Here is a 13,858-nt window from a genome sequence, read left to right as displayed (position 1 = left end):
AGATTAAGAGATTATTACATGAAATGTCACTCAAATAAGAATAAAAATATGTCTAATTCTTGAAGCCAAACAGATAGCCACAAAATCGGAACCAAACAGGTATTAATTGTGTTAAGTTTGCCCAATAAATCGGTTTTAAAAAAATCTATATATAGAAAATAAAACTATTGTAACGATAATATATTGCAGATGCCATTAAAGCTAAACAAATCTACCCACATAATTAGCACACCAGAATTTAATGTAACGTATAACACAATTGAAATTATATTGTCAAGATTAGGAAAATCCAGTTTTAGAATATATTTCTTATAAGTAAATATATAGTTAATAAGTGATCAATTTGACATTTTACACCTAAATTTCGGATAGTTAACATATGATCAATGTAGCATATTTTAAGGAGTAACGTATATAAAAGATTCCTTGATTGAACAATTAACATTAAAAACAATCAAATCTTATAGATATTTTAAGATTAGTTTTTTATCAAAACTTGACAAACCTATGAATAACGTAACCGACTATGTATCTATAAATAAGTCAATTCACAATAACTCAATACTCGAAAAAAGTCAATCACCCAAAACAGAGAGGTTCTTTATAAAAAACCTTATTTTATGTCGTCAAAATTTATTTGTTCTTTGTTTTGTTTTTAGATTGTTATATGTTTAGATGTTCTATTTATTTTCCTTTTTAGTTTATGATTATTATATATTCTCAGTTATAATTTAAATAAATAAGCTAATATTTATGATGTGTTTATGTAGGATTTAAAGTATAGTTGGAGAAGCCTATGGTGTTGTCTTCTAATTTCAGGTGGGAAGTTAAAAGTAAATCAATTAATTTACTTTCTCAGATGTATATTACCAAATTCTACTAACCTCTTACACGTATTCTTATTGTTTTTGTTGCAGGGTCAATACTTGATCACAAGTCGATTTATTGATCCATTCACAAAAAATATAAAGATTTCATAGATGTTTTCACTTAATTTGTATCTGTTTTCTTTTCAAATACTTTCTAATCCAATATTTTTATTTATTTCCAGATTGTGAATATTGGCCAAATTGAGAGAATTTATCATCAAAACATCAAACTCCATTCTTAACTCCTAATGCAGTGTATGTTTATAAAGTATGGTGTTAAAAATATTGTTTTTTATTCATTTATGGTTTCTCTTATGTTTTTTAATTTTGGGTTCTAATTTTTTTTTTATAAAAGTTATTTTTATATAAATTTTTTATAAGGAGAAGTCAGAACTATCTTCTTATTTATGTTAATACACCTTTATGTTTAGAGAATATAATATAAGCTAATTTCTGGTGGATATTTTAATTGTGGTCATAACCTTCTAAGTAAACAAGTGTATATATGCTCTTCGCACTACAATGGTTCCAAACATCTTCAGAATCGTTTAATATTTTTTAATCGTGAAGAATTTAGAAAGAATTTACTCAGGTGATTCGTTTTCATCAATTTCACTTCATCGATTTTATATATAGAGCAAACATGCATACTTAAAATCTTTTGTCAAGGTTGGGACACAGTAATTGGAGATAAAAAAAATCGAGAATGGGAACAAAACATAAATTTTGGAAATAAATTTTTTTACTTTATTAATGTCTCAAGTTAAAAGTACAATGGAAACATAATAGGATGCGAAAAAACTAGACGAAACCAAGAATTGTCAAAAAATGTAAATAACCACTAGAAATTTAAAAACTTTGTGATACATAATATTTAGAAATCGATGAAGCCAAAGAAGTACCAACCTATATAATCCATTAGATACCACACATTGCCATAGTAAATTAAATACATCCATATGATTTATAATAACTTCAAAAGTTTTTAGAAAATACAAGAGGGACGAGATAGTAATATATATTCAAAAAATATCGTAGAGCTATTTATTTCAACTAACGGTATGAGAGGTGAACGATAATTCATAAATTAAAATACATGTTGTAAACTATTTCCGATTGAATAGCAGATGAGAATTTGAAAATTTGGATAACTAAATATATTTATATTTTTCAAAATACACAAAACATCAAATTATATATCTTATCTAGATAATATATAGTATTAAAATCTTATAATAATTTGTAATAGATATGACATAATTATCAAAATTTAAGTTTTCTGAAACCATATTGTATTTATGGTTAAACTATTTATTATTAGAATTAATTAATTTTAGCTTGAAATATATTTAATAAATGAGAGAAAATTATTTATTGAGCAACTAGAGATATTTACTATTTTGGTTTAGAGGGACGAACTTTTACGGGTAAAGAAAATATTATACTAGGGAATGGCTATTAGGATACGGTTTAGACTTACTTTGAAATCAACCCCGCACGTATGTGCGGGTCAGAATCTAGTACCATTTAAGAAAGCGGTCTTTAATATTTTATTGGTTTAGCTCAAGATATGTATGTAGAAAATACTAGCACACCAACAACAACTCAAGTGATGAATATGACTTCATCACCATGAGTTAAATGTTCAACATCACGAATATGTGGATTAATACAGTAATTACAAATATAATATCTTCAAAAATTTCACTGAGCTACCGACATGGCCTAGTTAACTAGGCTGCAAACGTAGCTACCACTAATAGAAATATGTGGATCCCAAACGATCAAAATCTAATCCGTCTTAGCCTAGTTAACTTTCAAAGCCTAATTATTACGTAAAAACGTATCACTTCAACTTTATATATATGTATGTAGCTTAGCTTAGATATCAATATCATAAAGATACTATAAAGATCGTTTGTTTTTGTCATGGTGGTGGCCCTAACTCATGGTGGTGGTGATGACTTCACTTCAACTAGACATGTTAAGTGATTTCTGTAAAAATTACAAATCTTATGTTATTCAATTATAAATTTTAAAAAATTTCCTGAAATTCATTGTTATTTAACCGATGATTTAAAAATCTACTTTAAAATCCACTGTTATTCAAAAACAGTTTGTAGATTTATATTTTAATAAGTTTTAGAGATTCGGGAGGATTTGAGAGGATTTGTTTAGTTAAAAATACAAAAATTCAAATCTCATGGTTTTATGTGGGATTTGAAAAATTTTTCCTATAAATCATATCAGCTTCCCTAAAATCTACAAAAATTCAAACTTTTCTAAATTTCATCAAATCCTCTAAAATCATTGTTTCAATACACCCCTTTAATAAAACCAAAAAAATTAAAAAAAATCGCACACACAATTATATAAATCAAATATCTGCGTCACGACAAATAAAGAAACAAAATTTTCTCATTTTTTTTAGGTAAACAACAATATTATAATTTACTTAATCAAATGACAATTACACAGTGCCCAATGGCAAAAAATAACTGTACTGACACGTGTCAAACCATGTGCAGATATGTAAACCCATTATGTCTTCATCATCTTCAACACTATCCTCTTCTTTAACGCCTCTCTGCATTTTACAGTCTTTTTGCACAAGAAACAAAGCTCAAGAAAGCTCAAGACCCTAAAACCTAAACCTAAAAATCATCAAAAGCTATGAGAACAAGCAACCATCTCATAGGTCTAGTCAACTTCCTCACCTTCCTCCTCTCGATCCCAATCCTCGGCGGTGGAATATGGCTGAGCAGCCGAGCTAACTCCACCGACTGTTTAAGATTCCTCCAGTGGCCACTCATAGTCATCGGAATCTCAATCATGGTCGTTTCTTTAGCCGGGTTCGCTGGAGCTTGTTACCGTAATAAGTTCCTCATGTGGCTATACCTAGTCGTCATGCTCCTCATCATAGCCGCCCTCATAGGTTTCATCATCTTTGCTTACGCGGTTACCGATAAAGGATCTGGTCGAACCGTGCTTAACCGGGGTTATCTTGACTACTATATTCAAGATTACTCTGGTTGGTTGAAAGATCGAGTCTCTGATGATGGTTACTGGGGTAAAATCAGTTCTTGTCTGAGAGATTCTCGTGCTTGTAGTAAGATTGGAAGGAACTTTAATGGTGTCCCTGAAACAGCTGATATGTTCTTCCTTAGAAGACTTAGTCCTGTTGAGGTAACTTTTTTATAATACATATATATGATATGAAACTTTAATTAGCCTTGTTGTTACTTGGTTAATTTAGAATCAAATCTAGTGATGTTCTTTGTTTAATCTTGGATTCTGGGATATTCAGATTCAGAAATTTTAAGAAAAGTCTCTGGATATTAGTTTTTTTTTTTTTTTTTTTTGACAAGTTTTTGAAGTGTTATTTTCTTGAAATTAAAATTTTTGGTCCTCCATGTGTTCAAGACCCATATGACGAGAGACTCAATAATTGAAAAGATAATCATTATCTTTCTTTTTTTTTTTCTTTCAAATTTTGTGTTAACTTTTTCAATAATTAAGTTAGTTGACTATGAGTGATTGAGTCTAGATCTGATTTTAGCTTTGTCTCCAGCTTACTCCAGCAAAAAAAATAAAATAACAAACTGGAGACAATTTTTATTTTATTAATTTATTCGACCTGATTGATTGTTGTTGTTGAAGCCATATATGAAACAAATTTGAACATGTAAAAAAGGTATGATTCCTTGAACAATGATTTGTTTGTCTAGGCTTCGATTCGTATTTGCCAGAGAGATATCTCTGCAATTTATTTCTGGCCATTGCAGTTTTTGTTTTGTTTTTATATGTTACAAATCTATTATAAGCTTTTGGAGCGACTCAAAAAAGTATTCAACTTTTTGGAAAATAATTATTGCTTTGTTGTATTTTTGAATATTTTTGTTTTATTAAAGTAGACATATTTGTGCTCATATTCCCAGCTTTACACGTGAGTAACCAAAACCATGATGAAGATGCATGGAACGTTCAAAAGTGTAGTTGTTTAAGTTCTTGTTTTGTCGTTCAAAAGTGTAGTTGTTTAAGTTCTTGTTTTGTCATATAAATCAGATGAATATATAATGCTCTCTTTTGTTTATTTTCCTCATGAAAAGATTGTTTTGCTCTATGTATATTTATACTTTCTTTGATAATTGATCATAATGCTTTATGGTAGTAGGTTATGCATACGACTTGAGCTTCGTTATATAATGATGGCCGGGTTATAGAAAAAGAGTGATTAATATTTATGATATGAAATTGTTGTTACTTTGCAGTCCGGCTGTTGCAAGCCACCAACAGATTGTGGTTTTTCATATGTGAATGAGACGGGGTGGGACACGAGAGGAGGCATGATAGGACCAAACCCGGACTGTATGCTGTGGAGCAACGACCAGAGTGTGCTCTGTTATCAATGTAGCTCTTGTAAAGCTGGTGTCCTTGGGAGTTTGAAGAAGAGCTGGAGAAAAGTATCAGTGATCAACATCGTGGTGCTAATCATGCTCGTTATCTTCTATGTGATAGCTTATGCGGCTTATAGGAATGTCAAGAGGATGGATAACGATGAGCCGGCCGGTGAAGCAAGGATGACAAAATCACATCCTAGTCATTTCCATCTTTGATCAAAGTTTGGTATAGTTCATTAGAACACATATATTATGGAAGCTTTGATTTATGTTGGCACTGGCTTGTGGTAAAGTTTCTAGTACCTTTTTGTGTCTGTTTTTGGTATGTAACACATTTTTTTTTTTTTTTTGTGTTTGTATATTATTTATGTTGGAATCAGAACCTCTAGTCTATTTTTATATCTTCCTCTAAAAATGAGCATTACAACACAACTGTTTAACTCATAAGCATAATCATGTTCTGCTTTCATCTTCACGGCTAAGTTCTGGATTCCATCTACGAATTGTTAGCTCTTCCACTGTGTAGTCTTCTAAACACAAAGGCAGGTTCATGTTCTCTTTATTGACTTGTCCATTGACGTAAAGAACCAACAATGTTTTCGCGACGCTACCAGTTAGCCGAACACTGCAATGAACATCGGACCACGGCTTTAACCGGTCATTCTCTCCAATGGAATGAACAAGAACAGCGTATTCAGAATGGACAAGAGATGGATGATGTCTATAGACCACGAAATCAACTCCGTATTGTAACCCTGATCTTACAATCCAGTTCTTTGATCTAAGATGGGAATAAGCCTTGTACAAGATCGCAAAATTAGGCTTAAATGATCTCATGGATCGCCATAGATCTAACTCGTCTTCAAGGGAACGACCATGAACAGATATCTTGATGCAGTTGAGTTTGCAGAACAAAAAGAAAGCTTCTTCAAAAGATAATTGAACCCATCTCTTATCTTTCTCGCTATTAACAACAGGTCTACCAAAACAACAACGGTCCAAAAGCTCAGCTTGCTCTACCTCAACCAATAGAAGTACGTTACAAGTTGAGAGGAAACCTGAAGCCTCTGTTCGGGCAAAAGAAGATTGGAGCTCCGAGACTGTTTCTGAAACAGGTTCTGCAAGTGCTTTTGCCTCAGCACCTTTCCATTTCCACCTTGGTACCATGGAGATGGGTCTCTCTCTCTCTCTCTCTCTCTCTCTCTCTCTCTCTCTCTACACACATAATAAAAGATCAGCCTCTCATAAAATTTCCTAACAAAAACAAGCATTACACATACATTATATAGATGTTGCTTCTGCTAATTCTAGTGAGCAGTACCACAAGTTAGATAAATCTAGTGCATGAACGAACTCAAACAGATACTACGATTGAACTCATCATTAAAAAAAAGAAAGAAAGAGATTGTACATGCTCAACACAAACATACTTAATTATACTAAGATAAACAACACTCTCAGGCATTTCGTCGAACATCTTACGTTCACTAAAACATTTTACTCCAACTACATTTCTTTTTGGTTCAAATCACTCCAACTACATAAAAACTCACATTCTATCCGTAATCTATAATTATATTATATATTCATGAACAAAGAAATCTGAAACTATGAGTTTACCAAAAGTCTCTCTCTCGTTATATATACCCACGATTGCAGAAGAAACTAGTTTTAGTGGCCCAATTTAGTTACAAGATAACAAAAATAGAAGAAAAAGAAAATGCTTTATTTTTTTTTTAAAGACGTGAAATAAAAAAGAAAAAATATATAAAAGCTGTTCGACGAAAAGTCTGAGAGAGTTTTTTTACAAACGATTGATTTAAGGGGAATTGGCAGAAATAACGCACAAAAAAATTATATTTCATTGAGTAACCATTCTAACTAAGAGAAGGTAATATTCTCTGTATTTTCTATATTATTTACTTTGTTACCCTTGTTGCATGATCAGCAGTTACCTATCCTATGTCTCTCTCCTACAAGCCAAAGAAAATCAGTTTTAAGTTACGAAGCAGAGAAAGTTCCTTCTGGGTTGCAGAAGAAAGATTAAAATTAGCGAGGAACTTGATGCTTTCTTCTCTTGATCAGTCAAATTAAAATTAGCGAGGAACTTGATGCTTTCCTCTAAACCAGCAAAGATCATTGAGCAGAGGTGTGACCATTGAGTTAGTGGGTCCGTTTATGACCCGACCCGATTGCTTCCCATCATCAACACCGTTCTCTTTCTTCTTCTCCATTAAAAATCCTGTTTTTTTTTTGCTGTGTCGTCGTCTCCGGCGAGTTTGTTTATAAGTGTCGACACTTTCCAGCTCTATATACATAAAGTATCTAACTTTGTTTCAACAACTCTCTCCACTCGCTTGGACTGTGACTGGATCGGAGGGAACAACGGCTAGAAGAGACTGGGAATCGATTCGGCAAATAGAGATTTCGATTGGGGCTTTGATTAGATGCTCGACTATCACTCTTTTTGTCTCTCTAAAAACAGAACGGAAAGTAAATGTTTTTTTTTGTTTTTCTGGGTCATCTTCTCCAATCGAAATGGAAGATCAATGGACTCTCCATTATAAAAAATCGATGCGTCAGAAAGAAAATTTTGTGGGTTTACCACGGCCATCAACAACGACGGCTGATTCAAAGGCATGAGAGGTTGTGGACTTGCTAATCTTACATGGGTTGGTGTTGATCAAAGTGGAGCTTTGTCAGAAGCTTATGATGCCTGAGTATCTCCGTCTATTCTATTTTATTGGTTCAACATTCTATTCCATTTTCTAACTTTGCTAACAATTGTTCTATATCATGTTTGTGTGCAATGCTATTACCCAGTTTGGGTTCTCAAGGTAGTATCTTGTAGGGTTTAGTGAACCTTCTTTTTATGCGTTAAATTCAAAATTGTTCTAATTTATGGATGTGTAATTCTTTTCAAACTTCTTAGGTCTATCATTTACATCGATAAAATTATTTATCTTTATATCTATATACAGAATTTTTAAATTTAAAAAATAAAATTGCAAATTTATTTTTATTCTTATGGTCCCCTGCAATGCAATTTCAGACTTAGATATGGGTTTTATACTATATCAGAGATATTGGGTTAATTTGGCATTAAATACAGTAAAACTACATCTCTAAACTATTAAACTACGTTCTTCCAAAAAACTGGTGTAACAAAATTATAAGGTTGTGTTAGTGATTAATTTAGGCGTACACACTAAACACACCTACAAAACTAGACCAACACGTCATTTGTACCCATCGCCACAACAACAGCACATGTTTGCCACATGAGAGTAGTTTGGTGGTTGGCCGGGGAGTAAATCGGTAAAATCACACACCCCTCTGGTTAGTTACCTAATTTCATCGATTAGCATGCTATATTCTTTATTTCATTAATAAATTTGGTTATACACCTAATTCGCCCTTGATTCAATCGTTTGTAAAAAAACTCTCTCAGACTTTTCGTCGAACAGCTTCCATGCGCTGTATAATACTATAAATAAAATAAACTCCCGACTGGTATCAAAACTCCCTTTTACAATAATGAATAATCTTTGTTTCCTCATCGTCGTTGAAGCTCACCTAAGTTTCAAACTTGTCAGATTTCAGGTACTTTCTTATCATATCTCGTTCGATTTTGCTTTAAGGAACCCAATGCCAATTTTATGTTTTGTGACATTCCTCATCAATGACCTGGCTCTGATACCATGTCAGAAAACAATAAGTACGAAGGTTTTCTGTATTATTTCTTATGGAGGCTGTACAAGTATTTATACAATGTTCTCGTTAACCTAGTGTAGTCTAGGTAACTAAGGAAAGAATATTCATTTGCCTTTATAAACTTAGGCTATTTACATGATTGGAATTGATGAGATACGCTAGATACTAATGTATCATTAGCATATCTCATTAGATTCAATGAAGGATGTTGTTGTTGAGTTATTAAACTTGTTTTCATAGTCGATTAAGGTTATATATATTGGTTATGAAATTCTAATATAGATTGGAATTGGTAATGTCGTTGCTATGGACTCAACTTATAGATCTAAGACAACTGGTACAACTGGTATTACTGAGAGAGTGGTCGTACCTAATTATATACTAATAATGTTTTTATTTTTATTTTGGAAGGAGACAATGGATGACACAGTCGTATATTTTAAGTATGATGGAATTTATACAAAGAACGGAAACGAAGTACGTCGACTATATAGTTTGATGAATAAGAGATCTATAGAGGAGGTCACTTATTCTGAGTTGATTGATAGAATATGTATGAAGGTTAAAAGCTCCCAGGACATGGAATCTAAAACTTAGCTACATTCCTATGAAGGATTTAAATGCTAAGAGACCGAGACCATCGTATGTCTTGGATGATGAAGATGTTAATAGTTTTTTTATTGGGATCAATGGATGAATATAGACGTAGAATTGTTTTGCACGTTGAGGATGCTGAGCAATATGGTAGATCTGACCAGATGGATGAGTTTGATAGAGAAGGTGGTGAGAGTCCAATTGAATCTGTTGGCTCAAATTAAAAATGGCAGACGGTTGAAAGATACGTTCTTGGACAAGAGGGCTAAGTGTATTGATTTTGTTTTACTATTGTAACTTGTTAGTTTAATTTTAATTAATTGTCTTTCCTTATGACTAAGACTTCAACTCTTTTGTGTTTGGCTTGTTTGATAATGTCAATGCCTGTTCTGTTCTGGTGACTAGAAATCAGCTTGCTCTGGAAGTCTGGAAACACTAGTTCATGAATTCAGCATAGATTAGATATGATGCGTCATGCGTGCTTAGAAGAAAGCTTGCCCTATTTGTTTCAACGATGATAGAGAAGACAATTTTCAATTTTTTTTCGTGGACTCAGAATTTTTTTTTAACATGTGTCATAAATATTGGACTATAATTAATGGGGTGTCAAAAACCAAAATATGGTGGGTTCAATACAATTAAGTCCATAAACCCTTAAGAAAAAATCAAAAATTTCAAATGAATGGTGGGTCAATTGAACCCCCTTCTTTCTTAAGGCCAACTCCAAGGGGCACACCAAAACACCAAATTATAGTGTTAATGCTCTCCAACCATACACCAAAATAAACACTATCTCTATTTTTTTGGTGTTTTGTGAATAGTGTTACACCATACAAAACACCAAAAGTATATATATTATTTTATTCATGTTTTTATTTAAAAATATATTAAAATTATTGTTAATCAACTAAAAACTTGATATATCATTAATATTTTAAAATTATCTTATTACATTTAGTAATATAAATTAGTAACTATAATTAATATAGTATAAAATAATAATTACGATTAAATTTTAAAATAAATATCAAATTTAATAAGATTAAAAGTTAATACTAAACTTCAATAAAATAAGAAAAACATTATATTACAAAATTAAAACTAAACAAACATAAAAACTAAAATCAATAAGATACATAATATAATTTTGAACAACAATCTAATTTCCAGGAAAATTATTTCCACTAAGATAATCATAGTACTGACTAAAATTTGGTTGGTCTTCACCTTGAGATTGTTGTCCTTGAACATGTTCTCCTTGAACTAAATCTTCTTGATTTTGGGATGCTCGATATTGGGATCCAAAATACTGGCTTTGAGAACCTTCTCCGTGTTCTTCATTTTGGTTTGTTGCTGCTCTTCTTCTCAAAATTATTGCTCTTTCGTTTTCAATGTATGCACGACATGCTGGATCAGTTACAGTACTCAAATCTGTGAATAGTATTTTATTCTCTTGTTTCATTCGTTGTACCTCAACCTTCTGTCTTTGAATTTCATTTCTTTCAGCAGTACCTTTAGTAATAGCTTTGATAAGCTTATCATTTTGCTCCATGAGTTGTTTAAATTGTTCCTCAGATTGTTGTTTTCTCTTTGCTTTTTTCACACCCATTGGCCTCTGAGATGAGTTAAAACTAGCATCTTCACTATTTGTATTTAGATCGAATGAATTCATACCAGGAGATGGCAATGACTCATCTTGGAGTGATGAAGATGACATAACATTAGGACCTTCTCCTTGGAATGCATCACCTCTATTTGAAAAGAAATATTAGTTTTAAGAAAATGAATTGAAGATGTGTGATCATTCAAAGAGTGGTGTACATTTATATAGAGAATTGAAAAAAAAAATATAAGGGTTATAGGAAGTGACTAATCAATGCAACGGTTAGATTTTGGTTAAAAATATTGAATGGCTTAGATTGGTTCGTATTTTTTTTATAATAATGTGATAGTTGATATAAAGTATGAAGTGACTAATCAATGCAACGGTTGGATCTTGGTCAAAAATATTGAATGGTTTAGATTGATTTAGAGTTTTCCATAGTTGATATAAAGTATGAAGTGACTAATCAATGCAACGGTTGGATCTTGGTCAAAAATATTGAATGGTTTAGATTGATTTAGAGTTTTCCATAGTTGATATAAAGTATGAAGTGACTAATCAATGCAATGGTTGGATCTTGGTCAAAAAGATTGAATGGTATAGATCGATTTGTATTTTTCTGATAATGTGATAGTTGATATAAGAAATGAAGTGACTAATCAATGCAACGGTTGGATTTTGGTCAAAAATATTGAATGGTTTAGATTGATTCAGAGTTTTCTGATAATGTGTTAGTTGATATAAAGTATGAAGTGACTAATCAATGCAACGGTTGGATCTTGGTCAAAAAGATTGAATGGTTAGATCGATTTGTATTTTTGTAAAATGATTTGTATTTTTGTGCTAATGTGATAATTGATATAAGAAATTAAGTAAAAAAATCAATGGCTTAGATCGATTTGCTTACATTATAAAATGGGTACCTTGTTTGGAAAGATGAATATCACCATCGCATTCTACTTCTTCTTTTAAAAATGAATTTCAACTATGGTAGTTCATCTCATTCTTCTCATCTCTCAAAACCTATTTCACTCAGAGAGTTTTCATGCTGGATCTATACCGGGTCATAAAGTTATCAACCGTGATCGAGAAAACGCCTCTCGTAATCTTTTCAACGATTATTTTGCAGACAATCCTTTGTTTCCTGAGACGATGTTCCGACGAAGATATCAGATGAGTCGTCCTTTGTTTCTTCGTATTTATGAGGCAATACAAAGTCATGACAATTACTTTGTCCAGCGAAGAGATGGTGTCGGTAAACTGGGGTTATCTGGTTTACAAAAAATAACGGCTGTATTCCGAATGCTAGCATACGGTTTGCCGGCGGATTCCACCGATGAGTATATCAAAATTGGTGAGTCTACTACTATAGAAAGTATGAAACGATTTTGCCGTGCTGTTGTCGAGGTGTTTTCCAGCCGCTATCTTCGATCACCAGACGCTAACGATGTCGCACGACTACTCAACATTGGTGAACGTCGAGGATTTCCAGGTATGTTGGGTAGTTTAGATTGTATGCACTGGAAATGGAAAAACTGCCCAACAGCTTGGGGAGGACAATATGCTGGTCGTAGTGGATCTCCTACTATTATTTTAGAAGTCGTAGCTGATTATGATCTTTGGATTTGGCATGCATATTTTGGTTTACCAGGATCTAACAATGATATTAATGTGCTAGAGGCATCCCATCTTTTTGCTAATCTAGCTGAAGGAACTGCTCCACCTGCTAATTATGTTATTAATGGGAAAAATTATAATATGGGTTATTATCTAGCTGATGGTATATATCCAAAATGGTCTACTCTTGTTCAAACAATTCACGATCCACGTGGTCCCAAAAAGAAATTGTTTGCAAAGAAGCAAGAAGCATGTAGAAAAGACGTGGAACGTGCATTTGGAGTATTGCAGTCAAGATTTGCAATTGTGGCTGGACCTGCACGTTTTTGGAGTAAGAGAGTGTTACATGATATAATGACCACTTGTATCATAATGCATAATATGATTATAGAGGATGAACGTGATGTGGACGCACCTATTGAAGAAAGAGTCGAAGATCCAACTGTAGAAGTTGAAATGGCAAGCGACAATGATGCTCGATTTCAAGAATTTTTAGCTCGACACAGACAGATTAAAAACCGTGAAGCACATATTGAACTTCGAAATGCATTAATTGAGCACTTATGGTTCGAATTTACTAATTCTGAAAATTAGTAATATGTAATTTATTTCTTAATTAAAAAAAGTATTTTCTATTATTTTAATTTCTTGGTTGTACTGAATTGAAATAAATCATTTATATAAATGTTGATGTTTTATTAAACTATTAAAAGAATTTTAGTTTAATAATATAATAATCAAAAGTTTTGTTTTTAGTGTGAAATTTGGTGTTGTGGTTGGAGATGAAAAACTTTTTGGAACACCAAAACACTAAATTTAGTGTCAAAATTTGGTGTTTTAGTGTTTTATGGTTGGAGTTGCCCTAATAGGTCCGCCATTTACACTAAGGTTATCCCCAATGGAAGGTTTTTTTTTTTTTTTTGGCTCAACTTCAACTTTTCATTTACCAAAGAAATACATCCAATTCAATACATCCAATTCAAGAAACATAACATTTCCCTCTAAAGAATTAGACCAAATGCAATGGTTCGACCAGTATAGCCTTGAAATACAGATCCAAC

At 32.3% G+C, this 13,858-nt stretch overlaps 4 protein-coding genes across 4 annotated transcripts; 2 read left to right on the top strand and 2 right to left on the bottom strand.

The window, feature by feature from the left end:
- On the top strand, positions 3,419-5,668 carry LOC104711013 (tetraspanin-3-like). Its single transcript, XM_010427681.2, has 2 exons — positions 3,419-4,055; positions 5,141-5,668. The coding sequence occupies exons 1-2, from the start codon at positions 3,543-3,545 to the stop codon at positions 5,483-5,485; spliced, it is 858 nt and encodes a 285-aa protein (XP_010425983.1). The 5' UTR covers positions 3,419-3,542; the 3' UTR covers positions 5,486-5,668.
- On the bottom strand, positions 5,584-8,131 carry LOC104711014 (tRNA-splicing endonuclease subunit Sen2-1-like). The gene is made up of 2 exons (XM_010427682.2): positions 6,890-8,131; positions 5,584-6,484 (listed from the first exon to the last, which is right to left on the bottom strand). The coding sequence occupies exon 2, from the start codon at positions 6,434-6,436 to the stop codon at positions 5,723-5,725; it is 714 nt and encodes a 237-aa protein (XP_010425984.1). The 5' UTR covers positions 6,437-6,484; positions 6,890-8,131; the 3' UTR covers positions 5,584-5,722.
- On the bottom strand, positions 10,728-11,336 carry LOC104715296 (the record flags this gene model as incomplete). The annotated part of the gene is made up of 1 exon (XM_010432715.2): positions 10,728-11,336. A coding segment is annotated over one exon (600 nt), but the record flags the coding sequence as incomplete, so codon positions are not given.
- Positions 12,168-13,391, top strand: LOC104715295 (putative nuclease HARBI1). The gene has a single exon (XM_010432714.1). It carries the CDS (start codon positions 12,168-12,170, stop codon positions 13,389-13,391), a length of 1,224 nt encoding a protein of 407 aa, XP_010431016.1.

The sequence above is a fragment of the Camelina sativa genome, chromosome 9 (genome assembly GCF_000633955.1).
Source record: "Camelina sativa cultivar DH55 chromosome 9, Cs, whole genome shotgun sequence".
In the NCBI taxonomy this organism is placed as follows: domain Eukaryota; kingdom Viridiplantae; phylum Streptophyta; class Magnoliopsida; order Brassicales; family Brassicaceae; genus Camelina; species Camelina sativa.
This window is presented reverse-complemented; position numbering and strand designations above follow the sequence as displayed.

What these genes read in the sequence shown, in the direction of transcription:
- LOC104711013 (XM_010427681.2), top strand. Translation starts at nt 3,543, where the DNA reads ATGAGAACAAGCAACCATCTCATAGGTCTAGTCAACTTCCTCACCTTC. An exon ending in GAAGACTTAGTCCTGTTGAG is followed by an intron (nt 4,056 to 5,140) that starts GTAACTTTTTTA and finishes GTTACTTTGCAG; the next exon opens with TCCGGCTGTTGCAAGCCACC.
- LOC104715295 (XM_010432714.1), top strand. Translation starts at nt 12,168, where the DNA reads ATGGTAGTTCATCTCATTCTTCTCATCTCTCAAAACCTATTTCACTCA.
- LOC104711014 (XM_010427682.2), bottom strand. Translation starts at nt 6,436, where the DNA reads ATGGTACCAAGGTGGAAATGGAAAGGTGCTGAGGCAAAAGCACTTGCA.